Source organism: Pecten maximus, unplaced genomic scaffold (assembly GCF_902652985.1).
Source record: "Pecten maximus unplaced genomic scaffold, xPecMax1.1, whole genome shotgun sequence".
NCBI classification, from domain to species: domain Eukaryota; kingdom Metazoa; phylum Mollusca; class Bivalvia; order Pectinida; family Pectinidae; genus Pecten; species Pecten maximus.
The window spans coordinates 1-15401 of NW_022982661.1; the positions used below are offsets into that span (position 1 = coordinate 1).

Genomic DNA, 15401 nt, shown 5'->3' on the forward strand with positions numbered 1-15401 from the left:
TCAGTCTTCCAGCAATGCAGCGAATTATCACCAATTGACTCTTGGAGAAGACACAAGTCATACAATCCCTACTTGTGATTGTCGAGAGTTCAAGAGGAATCACCTCCCCTGCAAACATTTTTGTGCTGTGTTTTGTCATTGCTCTAATTTTAGCTGGAATTCTTTTCCGTCTTTTTACTTGAGCAATCCACATTTCACAATTGATGACGAATGTGTCAACTTGGTGGAGTTGCAAGGAAGCTGCAAGGACAACCACATAACTGATCTGGAGGAGCCAATTGATGCTTCAAAACAACACAGCAAGCAACTATCACAGGTTACCCAGAACATATGTACCACATTTCAACACTCTGCTAAGCAAGTTCGTGAACTTCTTCAGCACATCAACAACCTAACATATATTGTTGATTCTGGTGATGTACTAGAAGAGGCAAAGAAGCAGCTGACAGCAACTGCCAAGATGTTGAAAGACCGGTGTCCAGTAAGTGGCACATTTCTTCTGGAGCAACCAACTTCAAAATCCAAAAGAAAGCCCCTGCCACCCTCAAAGACTTGCCACCCAAACGCAAAAGGAGGCTTACAAAGAAAGGTAAATTTTGATATCCATCTATCTCAAATAACTTGTATATGAAGAGAAAAATTTTAAAAATGTGTTGAGGTTTCTTTTTAATATAAAGTCTGCCTAAGATTAACAGATTCATTAAACCTTTATGAAAATGATGTTTTTTTTTTCATTTACATTCACTCAGCAATGATGGTATTTTTTTCCATATGGCAGGTGTAAGTGTAACTGTTGTAGGAAGGGGACTTTGTAAAGTAATGATCATATGATTTTAATATAAATCATTTCACTGTTATTTCAGTCAAAAAATCTGTACAGGATCCCTCTTTTTCTTTTGGCTGTGACAACAAATTGACTGCTCATACAGGTATGTTATATCTTTGACTTGGTACCAGTGAGTAACTTATGTAACGACTTTTGACTTGTTAGCAAACAACTTCTGTGATGTGCTCTTTATTGTTTATCAAAACTATATATATATAAAAAAATATTTTATTATGTATTAAATAAGATTTATATTAAATTCCTTTTTACGTGAGTAATTTGAAAGCAAATTTATGTTCATTTTCAAACATTTAGTGATAAAATATTGATAAGCCATGTAGGTAATAACTGATAAGCATACTGGTTTCAGGTGTTTCCATTGGCAAGTATCTTGTTTCAAAGGAAGAAGTTATTGAAAGAATAGAAGGTACTTAATCACAATCATATATTAATTTTACAAATAAGGATGCTATTCAAGCCTTTACCATTTTACTCATATTATTGGAACATGAATTTTTATCAAAAAAGGTCGTTTTATGACTCTGCTATGCTGCAAAGGGTCAATAGGCAAAAAAATAAAAATAAGAAGTAATGTCATGTTAGATGTCGATTAGTCTTGCATAAAATGAGACAGGGTCTTTGCATATAATCTATAAAATTCAGATTTTGTTAAATGACAAAGAAGTTGACCATGAAAATCTTAATTGTTTTATTTTCTTTTATATCAAAGCCATGAGCAAAGAATTGTCCACCCAATATTGGAAGGATGTCCTGGTTCAGCAAGCCCATTCGTGTAGGGGTGATGTGGGTGATAAAATTCAGAGGACAGCTATGGCTGTTTTAGATGAATGTTCAGATGAGGAGTACCATGAAAACATTCTTCTACAAATCTCAACACTTGCTCCACATGAAATGGACATGGACTCAAAGCTGAGACTTTGTTTCCTGCTACTTCATTTACTTGGTAAGCTATCAGTTAATTATTATTCAAACAATCATTGTATTAGATCATGCCATTTATTTCTTGGAAAAAATCAATGTGATGGGAAAATATATTTATCAGCTAATACACAGTATTGTTCAAGAAATTGATTGTCGGATGAAATACAAAGCATATCAATGTTAGTTACTTGACAAAGAATACACATTGAAAGAGATCTAATATTTTCTATTGTTTTTCAGTTGAACAAGGCAAATTTCCTCTTCAAAGGGACTTTGAAAAGGAAGAAAGAGAGGCAAAAGAAAACATGGCTGGTTTGATAGATGCTTTGCGAGCTATCAGAGAATCATGTAATATAAATTATTACCACCACATGAAATAGATAAAATATTCATAGTCTATAATTAAAAAAAAAAATGTTTCAGACATAAATTAAGAAATTATTAACTTCAATTTTGAAAATCAGTATCAGACGGTAGCTACAGCACAGCCTGAAGTAAACGTTCTTTAAATTATTTTGAACATTTCATGCTTTATACTGTTTTCATAATTGGAAGCTTACCCAACTGAAAATGCAGGTTCATATGGAAGAACATAGACATATCTGACCATTCAGAAAGTCTGTGTCATGAATGCATCTTTAATTTTACATATCAGAGTGTCAATTATATGCATTGTTTCAGTTTTAATGTTATTAACAGAATATATGTACATGAATGAAACTGTAGCAATAATGATTAATCACTATGAATGTCATATGAATTGAAACCCCTTTTTTCAGCATCACAATATGTACCTTCTGGGTCAGATTCTTTGCCATCTGAACCAGCTCCTCTTGACCATAAGATCACAAGTGAGTATTTATTAGCTCACCTGGTCCGAAGGACCAAGGTGAGCTTATGCCATACCGTGGCGTCCGTCGTCTGTCCGTCCGTCAACAATTGACTTATTTGACTTCTTCTTCATAACCGCTGATCGGAATTTCACCAAATTTGGTCAGAAGCATCCCTATGGGTAGGAGACTCAAAATTGTACAAATTATGGGGCTGACCCCCTGGTGGCCTCTGGGGCGGGGCCAAAAGGGGTCAATTTAGCTATATTGATATAAACGACTTCTTCTCTGAAACCGAGCAATGGATATTGCTCATATTTGCTTGGTAGCATCACTATGAGGTGGGGATTCAAAATTGTACAAATGATGGGGCTGACCCCCTGGGTACCTCTGGGGCAGGGCCAAATGAGGTCAATTGAGCTATATTGATATAAATGACTTCTTTTAAACTTAGCAATGGATATCTCTCATATTTGACTGGTAGCATCCCCTTGGGGTAGAGATTCAAAATTGTACAATAGGTGGGGCTGACCCCCCGGGAGGCTGAGGGGCAGGGCCAAAAGGGATCAATTTGGCTAAATTGACATATTTTGAATTGCAACAAAACAATTGTTCATGTACCCATATAAAATGCTTATGATATATTGACACAGCAATGGTATTGACACATATACTTAAGCATAGTTCTTGTTTCATACTCATGAAACCAGGTGAGCGATACAGGCCCTCTGGGCCTCTTGTTACAGAAAGGCAGTGGTGATGTGTAAAAAAAGAAAATAATATACAATCAGAAATCTTCAATAATCAAATTAGTCAGGAGTTGTTCAACTGGTGTTTGCATCTACAATACTAGACCATATACAAAATGTAGTATATATTTTTTTACTTGTAATTTATATCAACTTTTGATTGGCTCTATCTGTGTTCCACTGAGCATTTTCACCATACATGTATATGTTTTAATTATTATACATCAACTTTATGATATCAAATGACTATTTTCTCATGTTTCATGAAATGCAGAACTAAAGCTTAAGAAGGGGAAAAGGGTCAGATTCAACCAAGTTTCTGAAGTTGTTGGTGCTAGTAAAAAAGGTAATGTATATAAAGTCAACTGATACGTACCAATTCGAAAACAATGTGTGCATTTATTGAGAAACCCCAATATCAATCCAATCAATTTTATTTTGTTTACACATTTCATATGAAGTGAATGTCATGCATGTACTTCACCTTTTGTTTATGAATACATTGAAAACTACTTCAGGTTTTATTCATTCAAAATCTCATTTTTCCCCCAAAGTATTTCTTTCATTATACATAAAATCAATAAATTCTACATTCAAAAATGTGCAGGCTGAGTTTCACTGTATGTAAGATTATTGTTCTAATAGGAATAAATCAAAGTTATGGTACAATAAAGATGGAATGCACGCAATGCTATTCATTTGGGCAAACATAATTTTTTCTCATACAGGTATTAAAGATATTATTCATGTTGTATGTAGGTGAAGCATTGGAGGATATAATCCAAACAGATAGCCTCCAGCCACCAAAACTTGTCCTCAAGAAAAACTGCCGTTATTATATCTGTGGAGAAGTTCTGGACAGGAAGGACTTTGAAACTCTAAATCATCCCGGGTGGCTAAATGACAAGGTAATGAAGGATATGTATTCGCTTAACCAATAAATGAGAAAACAATCACAAATGTTTATTTAATGTGAAGAAATGTAAGCTTCAGTAAACACACAAAATTTGACTCTAACCATTGATAGAAAAATACCATTTCTACTGAGCTGTTTGATACAGGTGGGCTTTTTACCAGGCATGATCTTACTGCAGGATATGCAGTCAATGTGTGTTTGTGAATTTTGCAGAAAAGAAATGAGGTCATTTTAAATTATAATTCTTATATTTTTAGCCCACCATCATCAGATGGTGGGCTATTCAAATCGCCCTGCGTCCGTGGTCCGTCGTCCGTCCGTCCGTCCGTCCGTCCCTCCGTCCGTAAACAATTCTTGTTATCGCTATTTCTCAGAAAGTACAAAAGGGATCTTTCTCAAATTTCATATATAGGTTCCCCTTGGTGCCTAGTTATGCATATTGCATTTTGAGACCTATCGGAAAACAACATGGCCGACAGGCAGCCATCTTGGATTTTGACAATTGAAGTTTGTTATCGCTATTTCTCAGAAAATAATGAAGGGATCTTTCTGAAATTTCATATGTAGACTCCCCTTGGTGCCTAGTTATGCATATTGCATTTTGAGACCAATCGGAAAACAACATGGCCGACAGGCAGCCATCTTGGATTTTGACAATTGAAGTTTGTTATCGCTATTTCTCAGATAGTACTGAAGGGATCTTTCTCAAATTTTATATATAGGTTCCCCTTGGTGCCTAGTTATGCATATTGCATTTTGTGACCAATCGGAAAACAACATGGCCGACAGGCAGCCATCTTGGATTTTGACAATTGAAGTTTGTTATCGCTATTTCTCAGAAAATAATGAAGGGATCTTTCTGAAATTTCATATGTAGACTCCCCTTGGTGCCTAGTTATGCATATTGCATTTTGAGACCAATCGGAAAACAACATGGCCGACAGGCAGCCATCTTGGATTTTGACAATTGAAGTTTGTTATCGCTATTTCTCAGATAGTACTGAAGGGATCTTTCTCAAATTTCATATATAGGTTCCCCTTGGTGCCTAGTTATGCATATTGCATTTTGTGACCAATCGGAAAACAACATGGCCGACAGGCAGCCATCTTGGATTTTGACAATTGAAGTTTGTTATCACTATTTCTCAAAAACTAATAAAGGGATCTTTCTGAAATTTCATATGTAGGTTCCTCTTGGTGCCTTGTTATGCATATTGCATTTTGAGACCAATCGGAATACAACATGGCCGACAGGCAGCCATCTTGGATTTTGACAATTGAAGTTTGTTATCGCTATTTCTGAAAAAGTACTGAAGGGATCTTTCTCAAATTTCATATATAGGTTCCCCTTGGTGCCTAGTTATGCATATTGCATTTTGAGACCAATCGGAATACAACATGGCCGACAGGCAGCCATCTTGGATTTTGACAATTGAAGATTGTTATAGCTATTTCTCAGAAAATAATAAAGGGATCTTTCTCAAATTTCATATGTAGGCTCCCCTTGGTGCCTAGTTATGCATATTGCATTTTGAGACTAATCGGAAGACAACATGGCCGACAGGCAGCCATCTTAGATTTTGACAATTGTAACTTGTTATCGCTATTTCTCAGAAAATAATGAAGGGATCTTTCTGAAATTTCATATGTAGGTTCCCCTCAGTGCCTAGTTATGCATATTGCATTTCGAGACTAATCGGAAAACAACATGGCCGACAGGCAGCCATTTCGGATTTTGACAATTGAAGTTTGTTATCGCTATTTCTCAGAAAGTACTGAAGGGATCTTTCTCAAATTTCATAGGTAGGTTCCCCTCGGTGCCTAGTTATGCATATTGCATTTTGAGATCAATCGGAAAACAACATGGCCGACAGGCAGCCATCTTAGATTTTGACAATTGAAACTTGTTATCGCTATTTCTAAGAAAGTGCTTAAGAAATCTTTCTCCAATTTCATATGTAGGTTCCCCTCAGTGCCTAGTTACGCATATTGCATTTTGAGACTAATCGGATAAACAACATGGCCGACAGGCAGCCATCTTGGATTTTGACAATTGAAGTTTGTTATCGCTATTTCTCAGAAAATAATGAAGGGATATTTGTAAAATTTCATATGTAGGTTCCCCTCGGCACCTAGTTATGCATATTGCATCTTGGGACCAATAGGAAAACAACCTGGCCGACAGGCAGCTGTTATCGCCAAATCTTAAATTTTATATATAGGTTCCCCTTGTTTGAAAAGTACTAGAGGGCTGTTTCTGAAATTACACAGATAAGTAAGACTTAGAGGAAGGGAAAAGTAGAGAAAAGATCAATCTGACATGGAACCTATAAAGACCATTCAATGGTGGGCGCCAAGATCCCTCTGGGATCTCTTGTATGATATTAAATGTGATGCTGCCAAAAAACCTATTTTTTCATTTATTTCATTGCAGGTCATAAACGCATATCTGGCCGTACTTCAGAGGGAACAGAATTTGAAGGACACGGACCACATCTTTGCTATGCCATCATATATGGCAGTGTTGTGGGGCCATGGCAATGGCAAAATTGACCATTGGCTATATTCTGATGTAAGTATAAATTATTCTTATATAATTTAATTTTGTATGAAACACGCATTTTCATTGGCTGAAATAATTTTGTTATACCTCCATAACAAAAATTTTGACGTTGCGAAATGTAATGTCATTTTTGATTGGCTGATGACGTTGCGTAATAATTTATCACAGAAAAGAGTTTGCCAAAGAAAGTGAAATATCTTGGTGTGTATAAGACGAAATTAAATTATAAGAATTAACATTAATTATTTTTTCTGTTATACAGTCATAACATAAAAAAACTGGAGTGTACTCTCCTCATAAACCGCTTCGCGGTTTATTTAGAGTACACTCCAGTTTTTTATGTTATGACTGTATAACAGAAAAAAATAATTGATGTTAATCCTTAATAAATTTCAAATATTATTTGCATGATAATCAATACTGGAATACTGACAGATCCAGTTGACTATTGCGATTTTGACAATATTTGCTTGATAATGTCAAATGTCAATAATGATCAAATAATTTCTTTATTCAGGTGAAATTTGCCATGTTCAAATGGGTTTTTATGCCTGCTAATGTGAGAGGAAACCACTGGGTCCTCTTAGTGGCCAACATCCAAAATGCAACTGTGTCAGTGCTTGACTCTATGTGTGGAAACAATGAGGCACTCATCGAAAAGTGGATGTAAGCTTGATGACCTGCACATTTAGCACATGAAGATTTATGGTGTTAACCAAACTTTTCCAATCACTATTTTACCTGATTTCTGCCTATCATACAACAATATTTGTAGATCTGTGGTACTTACAACAGTGATGTGACATAATTTGTTGGATATTAATCCTAAGCAATGGTAAATCATGGCCAATTAAGTAAACATAGATACCACAATATAAGCCTGTTTTATAATATCTATTTCTAATATATCTTATATTTGTACAGGAAGTACATGACAATACGTTCAGAGAGGACTGGGGAGCTTGGTCAGAAATCATGGCAGATTGGAGATCTTGTTTCCTCTAAACAGAGGGATGGAAATGCGTGTGGGTCCTTTGTAATGTTGGTATGATATATATGATTCATATTACCATTGCAATGCAAATAGTCAAAAAGTCCATATATTGTCCGTAACTATAATTTCAGATGATGATCAAGAATGTTTTAAATAGAGTTAATGCAAATGTTAACCAATCTATGAGTTTTTGTTGTCATTCTGTCAAAATAATTGTCTCAAGAAGATGTAAAACATTTATTAAGCATTGATGTCTAATATTTAGTTTCATCAAGGTAAAACAGATTTTGTATGAACACTTACAATTAATTTTTGAAAGGGATTTTTAAATTTAAAACATATTTCTTATACCGTACGCCATTTGTAAACTTTTCACATTTTTCTTTTACAGAATGCTCTGGTACTGGCCAAAAATGGGGACCTAAAAGATGTCTCGCATCCCCTATCTCTTCAAATGCGAGAATATGTAAAGAGCAAACTGTTGTCAGTTTCTGAGGAACCCCCTTCGCAAAGGACAAAATGTGACATGATTGGTTGCGTCTCCCCAAGAAGAGCAACATGGGTTGCATGTAATGTTTGTGGGCGCTGGTCACATCTTCCATGTGTAGGACTAAGAAAGGCCCCAAACAGTGACTACATATGCCCAATCTGTGTTGCCCAATACCGATGAACTGTTTAGGTGGAACAAAAGTCATAGTTTTATGATAGATGCAGACCATCGACGGTATTGTGTTTTGAAAATCCAACCATCAACAGTATATCATTAACAAGACTTACCATCTGGAACTTCTGTAAATGTAACATATTTTGGCAAGTTGAGATTTTAGCATATTGTCCGATACTTTATCGCTTTGGATCACTTGGCACACCTACAATATTTTCACCAAATGACAGAAAATGATATAACAAAGGCCTCAAATTATCACAATGATTCAAATGTGAAAGTACTAAAATAAGATATACATAGTGTATATGTTGAAACTTTGTGATATCAACTGTCATATGATAATAATAATACTGTATGATAATACATGTATATCAAAAAACAATAACAAAAAAAAAAACAGGCGATTTTTGGAACCTGATTAACATCTGTCTGGTGCTCACAATGTTTGAGTACTAAAATATCTACCTGTCATTACCTTGCAAATTGGTGATATAGCTTTTGACACACAGGGCAGCAGTTTCACTTTAATTGTGCCTTGTATGTTTGTTTTGCCTTTTTAAACATAATCACATACAATTCCTGTGGCAATTATGACAATTAAGTTGTATACCTTGTTAATGTTTCTTTATGATTATGGTGTCCCTTTAGAAATTAAAGGAAATGGTTTGATGATGTCACAAAGTGATATTTACATGTCTGTGTGTTTGACAGTTCCCGCTACCGCTTTATGGTAGGATGGGAAATCAGGTTGTGAATAGGAATATATGTCAAATTCCTAGAATTGTGTAAATATACATGTACATTGTATATTAGAACTGGTTAAGTAATAGTATATTGTTTCCAAGTCAGTAGATATGTATACCCGTGTGTCTGTTTTGATGCCCAGGCATTGTATAGAGAAAATACTAACAGTTGTTTGGAAGATTAGTCAGGTATCGGGTATTAACACTATTCATGCAATTCTCTGTTTTGTTGAGGGAGTCTCTTGTGAAGGAAGGGTTACATGCAGGTACTTCACAAACAACTGTTTAATATGTAACATATTCACACATTTTGTGTTTCATTTAAAAACTTCTTAGACTATACTTTTGTTTATACCCAGTATGTGTTTTAAGTTTGTTTTTCTGCTGTTAATTCGATGCTTCTGGCCTCTCATGAGGTTCTCGCTCACCTTTGCTGAATATCATCAAGAAATTCAAAATAATCTAAATGTTCTTTTGATAATAAATAACAGTCCTTTTATATTGAGGAGTATGCCAATAATTTAAAGTCATCTGAATTTGATTGATATTTTATTTCTAGCCACCATCATCAGATGGTCAGGTGGGCTATTCAAATTGCCTTGCATCCGGCGTCCATAAACAACTTTTGTTATCGCTATTTCTGAGAAAGTACTAAAGGGATCTTTCTCAAATTTCATATATAGCTTCCCCTTGGTCCGTTGTATTACATTTTGGGACCAATCTGAAACCAACATGGTCGACAGACAGCCATTATTGCTAAATCTCAAAAATTTCATATACTATTATTAGTTCCCCTTGATTGAAAAGTACTGGAGGGATGTTTCTCAATTTATACAGATTAGTAAGAGGAAGGAAAAATAGAGAGAAGATCAATCTGACATGGAACCTTTAAAGAACATTCAATGGTGGGCGCCAAAATCCCTCTTGGATCTATTGTTTCAAATTAACGGCAAACAGATCAAGACCTAAAGTTCGAATGGACCAACTTTTATGTTTAGTACATCAATGTAGATATCTGTTCAGTATTTTGTTCTTTAGCTTAACAAAAAACAAACGTATACCCGTAAAAATATATTTGTACATTAAAGATTCACATATATTTGGTTCATTAGTAATGTACTTTGTATGAAATATGCCAATCGGACATCTTTCAATTGATCAAAGGTCTGAATACTATCAAACATTCATGCTAATAAACGGCTGCACCTTTATATTGCGAGGTATGCCCATAATTTACAGCCATCTGATTGTTTGCTCTTTTATTTCTTAAAAAGTTAGGACAAACAGCTCGAGAAATGGACCAGCTTTTATGTAAAGTAGATTAATGAAGATATATTCAGTATTTTATTCTAGAGCAGGACAAAAATTACCTATCCATGATTATATCCGGTTCTTGGGGTTCTGCTTGTTGTCATATGTCATATATGACAGGTTCTGTGTGTTGTCATGTTATAATAACAATGCACAGAACCAGATGACAACATAACAAGGAGTATATCTGGTTCTGTGTGTTGTCATGTTATAATAACAATGCACAAAACCAGATGACAGCATGACAAAGAGTATATCTGGTTCTGTGTGTTGTCATGTTATAATAACAATGCACAGAACCAGATGACAACATGACAAAGAGTATATCTGGTTCTGTGTGTTGTCATGTTATAATAACAATGCACAGAACCAGATGACAACATGACAAAGAGTATATCTGGTTCTGTGTGTTGTCATGTTATAATAATGCACAGAACCAGATGACAACATGACAAAGAGTATATCTGGTTCTGTGTGTTGTCATGTTATAATAACAATGCACAGAACCACATGACAACATGACAAGGAGTATATCTGGTTCTGTGTGTTGTCATGTTATAATTACAATGCACAGAGCCAGATGACAACATGACAAGGAGTATATCTGGTTCTGTGTGTTGTCATGTTATAATTACAATGCACAGAGCCAGATGACAACATGACAAAGAGTATATCTGGTTCTGTGTGTTGTCATGTTATAATAACAATGCACAGAACCAGATGACAACATGACAAAGAGTATATCTGGTTCTGTGTGTTGTCATGTTATAATAACAATGCACAGAACCAGATGACAACATGACAAAGAGTATATCTGGTTCTGTGTGTTGTCATGTTATAATTACAATGCACAGAACCAGATGACAACATGACAAGGAGTATATCTGGTTCTGTGTGTTGTCATGTTATAATAACAATGCACAGAACCAGATGACAACATGACAAAGAGTATATCTGGTTCTGTGTGTTGTCATGTTATAATAACAATGCACAGAACCAGATGACAACATGACAAAGAGTATATCTGGTTCTGTGTGTTGTCATGTTATAATAACAATGCACAGAACCAGATGTCAACATGACAAAGAGTATAGCAGGTTGTATGTGTTGTCATGTTAGATTAGCATTAAGACTAGATGTCATTTGTATCATTATAATCTTAAGCCACAATTTGAAACTGTGATTGACAAAGTAAATATTACATTTTGGATGTAAAAATTTCCTTACCATTCCAATGATGTGATTTGAATGACTGGTTGGTAGGTCAATAAAATGACTTTCTTTTGATTTACATCTTCATAAATTGAAGACTGCAAATCATTTCTTAGTTCTGATGACTTGATTTCTCTCCAATATGGTGTGTCTTTAGGTAGCTTTGATATGAATGAAAAATAATTCATTATTACAATTCACCTTGCATAAATTAGACCTAAAAAGAAGAAAAAATGCAGATCAATAATTTATAAAGGACACTTGTGATTTAACTTCTTCCCGGGAGTGTATCTTAAGTAAAGTAGCTGAATTACATGTATAATGATTATAACATTGAAAAACGAATTAACCTAAAATAGAAGATCATTAAATACATTAGTCAATGTACTTGATATGCAAAACTAATAAGTCTAAATGTGTTCTGAATTTACTGATTTACAAAAAAAAGTCAAATTGTTGATAAATATCTTAAGTGTTTGAAATCAAGAATAAGAAAGTTTAATTTGTTATGTGATAGGGGCTAGTAGAACTAGATACCTTGTACTCTGGAAAGAAAATAATTTCCCGTAACAGGATTGATGCTGGACATCCTCTTTTCTTCGTTCCCGTAAGCCTGCGCTTGCTTGGTATTTGGCTATACCCATGTTCTGCATCAGTTTGTTTGGAACTCTGCAATAAAACACATTGAATATTTGTCATGTCTGCATTGATTTAATCAAATACATAAAAAAGTACCTGCTGCACATGAATGATGAAACTTATATATCTGATCTAATTACTGAATGAGAGACTCAAATGTCAAAACTGTTAACAGGTAAGTAAACCGATCCAGTTCATTAAAAAGGGACCAAACATATCTATATAGGACATAAATATTTTAAGTTTTACAGAAAATTAATTTTACCTTGGCTGACGACTTTCTATGTGATGGTCCTTGATGACATTCAAATAATTTCAGGCCAACATTCATGAACGGAATCCCATCAGGAGAAAGTCTTTTGGCGTGAATGAGTTTGTTGTCATCAGTAAACCGGATAAAATGATCTTCTTTATGATCTGTAAAATATTAATCTTTGCAAAGAATTCTACTTGATATTCTAAAATAAAATAATAATAAACAATTAAAAAAATCAACTTGACTCCAGTCAAAAATTTTACCAAATCGAAACCCATGCTTAACCAGTTTTTAAGCTTGCTTACAATTATGAATGGGAGAAAATGAGGCAGTCTTACCAATCATTGGAGCATTCATCAATAATGTCAATGATAACTCTGTATTATCATGATCTATAAGTTTGTCAATTATTCAAATATATATGTATAGTTGTGAAAGTATTTTCTCAACAATGAAAGTGTTACTTACCACCCCCTGGATTGAATGAACCAAAATTCTTTGTGCATCTTGTCACTGCATATGATGAAGATGTGGCATAAGAAAACTCTCTTATTACATCTATTGTGTCGTCTATCTCATACACATAACCATGATATGCATCACTAAATCCTTCGAAATAGGTCTGCCATGGGTATTCATCGGCCATTGTCACACACCACTTACAGTCATTTAGATAACTGTAAGTTGCATATGTTATTGTGCACAATTACAAGTAACAGTTCCAAATCAATTAATTAGTCAACAGATAAACAACATACTGGCCAATGAACAATGTATAGGCCTACACATTGTATACACAGTAACAGTTCAGTCCTACACAGTGAGTGGTCATATTATATATATATTAATATACATTATGTTAGCTGATTCTGGTATCCCATCTTGTGAACGACAAAGTCAAAACAACTTGATTTCAAAAACAAGAGAACCTTGAATTATAGCATATATCATAATCATACGATCAACAACATCCTTCGGAGAAGAAACCCGGACGCAAGTCTAGCAGACGACAGCAGTAGTAAAGTATGCCCATGCGTAGTGAATTGTAAACTGTGCGTTGTCATTTCCCCCGACCCATTTAGGGTATAAATACCTTGTTGGGAGCGAGCTAAAAATCCAATCCACCTAATGGACATCGGTTTAAACAACAACTCATAATTTTCAAGTATCACTTATCGGATAGATAGGCCTGATATAGTGTATTATTAGACTTGCGCAAGTCATATACATGTAGGAGATGGCCATTAGGTGGATGTAACCAAATACAAAGAATATATAGGCGATGTCCATTAGGTGGATGTCACCAAATACACAGATTATATAGGAGATGGCCATTAGGTGGATGTAACCAAATACAAAGAATATATAGGAGATGGCCATTAGGTGGATGTCACCAAATACAAAGATTATATAGGAGATGGCCATTAGGTGGATGTCACCAAATACAAAGATTATATAGGAGATGTCCATTAGGTGGATGTAACCAAATACAAAGAATATATAGGAGATGGCCATTAGGTGGATGTCACCAAATACAAAGATTATATAGGAGATGTCCATTAGGTGGATGTAACCAAATACAAAGAATATATAGGAGATGTCCATTAGGTGGATGTCACCAAATACAAAGATTATATAGGAGATGGCCATTAGGTGGATGTCACCAAATACAAAGAATATATAGGAGATGTCCATTAGGTGGATGTCACCAAATACAAAGATTATATAGGAGATGGCCATTAGGTGGATGTCACCAAATACAAAGAATATATAGGAGATGGCCATTAGGTGGATGTAACCAAATACAAAGATTATATAGGAGATGTCCATTAGGTGGATGTAACCAAATACAAAGAATATATAGGAGATGGCCATTAGGTGGATGTCACCAAATACAAAGATTATATAGGAGATGGCCATTAGGTGGATGTAACCAAATACAAAGATTATATAGGAGATGTCCATTAGGTGGATGTCACCAAATACAAAGATTATATAGGAGATGTCCATTAGGTGGATGTAACCAAATACAAAGATATATAGGAGATGGCCATTAGGTGGATGTCACCAAATACAAAGATTATATAGGAGATGGCCATTAGGTGGATGTCACCAAATACAAAGATTATATAGGAGATGTCCATTAGGTGGATGTCACCAAATACAAAGATTATATAGGAGATGTCCATTAGGTGGATGTAACCAAATACAAAGATTATATAGGAGATGGCCATTAGGTGGATGTAACCAAATACAAAGAATATATAGGAGATGTCCATTAGGTGGATGTCACCAAATACAAAGAATATATAGGAGATGTCCATTAGGTGGATGTCACCAAATACAAAGATTATATAGGAGATGTCCATTAGGTGGATGTCACCAAATACAAAGATTATATAGGAGATGTCCATTAGGTGGATGTAACCAAATACAAAGATTATATAGGAGATGGCCATTAGGTGGATGTAACCAAATACAAAGAATATATAGGAGATGTCCATTAGGTGGATGTCACCAAATACAAAGAATATATAGGAGATGTCCATTAGGTGGATGTCACCAAATACAAAGAATATATAGGAGATGGCCATTAGGTGGATGTCACCAAATACAAAGAATATATAGGAGATGTCCATTAGGTGGATGTCACCAAATACAAAGAATATATAGGAGATGTCCATTAGGTGGATGTCACCAAATACAAAGAATATATAGGAGATGTCCATTAGGTGGATGTCACCAAATACAAA

The 15401-nt window shown here is 34.9% G+C and overlaps 2 protein-coding genes across 2 annotated transcripts; one reads left to right on the forward strand and one right to left on the reverse strand.

Annotated features, from left to right (window-relative positions):
- Positions 1 to 8: 8 nt before the first annotated feature.
- LOC117320720 lies at positions 9 to 10472 on the forward strand. Its single transcript, XM_033875231.1, has 12 exons — positions 9 to 589; positions 864 to 929; positions 1197 to 1253; positions 1557 to 1790; positions 2009 to 2116; positions 2548 to 2619; positions 3622 to 3693; positions 4107 to 4255; positions 6698 to 6835; positions 7344 to 7492; positions 7751 to 7871; positions 8212 to 10472. Exons 4-12 carry the CDS (start codon positions 1559 to 1561, stop codon positions 8488 to 8490), a joined length of 1320 nt encoding a protein of 439 aa, XP_033731122.1. The 5' UTR covers positions 9 to 589; positions 864 to 929; positions 1197 to 1253; positions 1557 to 1558; the 3' UTR covers positions 8491 to 10472.
- A 1596-nt stretch (positions 10473 to 12068) lies between these two features.
- LOC117320719 lies at positions 12069 to 13441 on the reverse strand. Its single transcript, XM_033875230.1, has 3 exons — positions 13117 to 13441; positions 12658 to 12809; positions 12069 to 12422 (listed from the first exon to the last, which is right to left on the reverse strand). The coding sequence occupies exons 1-3, from the start codon at positions 13292 to 13294 to the stop codon at positions 12252 to 12254; spliced, it is 501 nt and encodes a 166-aa protein (XP_033731121.1). The 5' UTR covers positions 13295 to 13441; the 3' UTR covers positions 12069 to 12251.
- Between the last annotated feature and the right edge of the window lie 1960 nt (positions 13442 to 15401).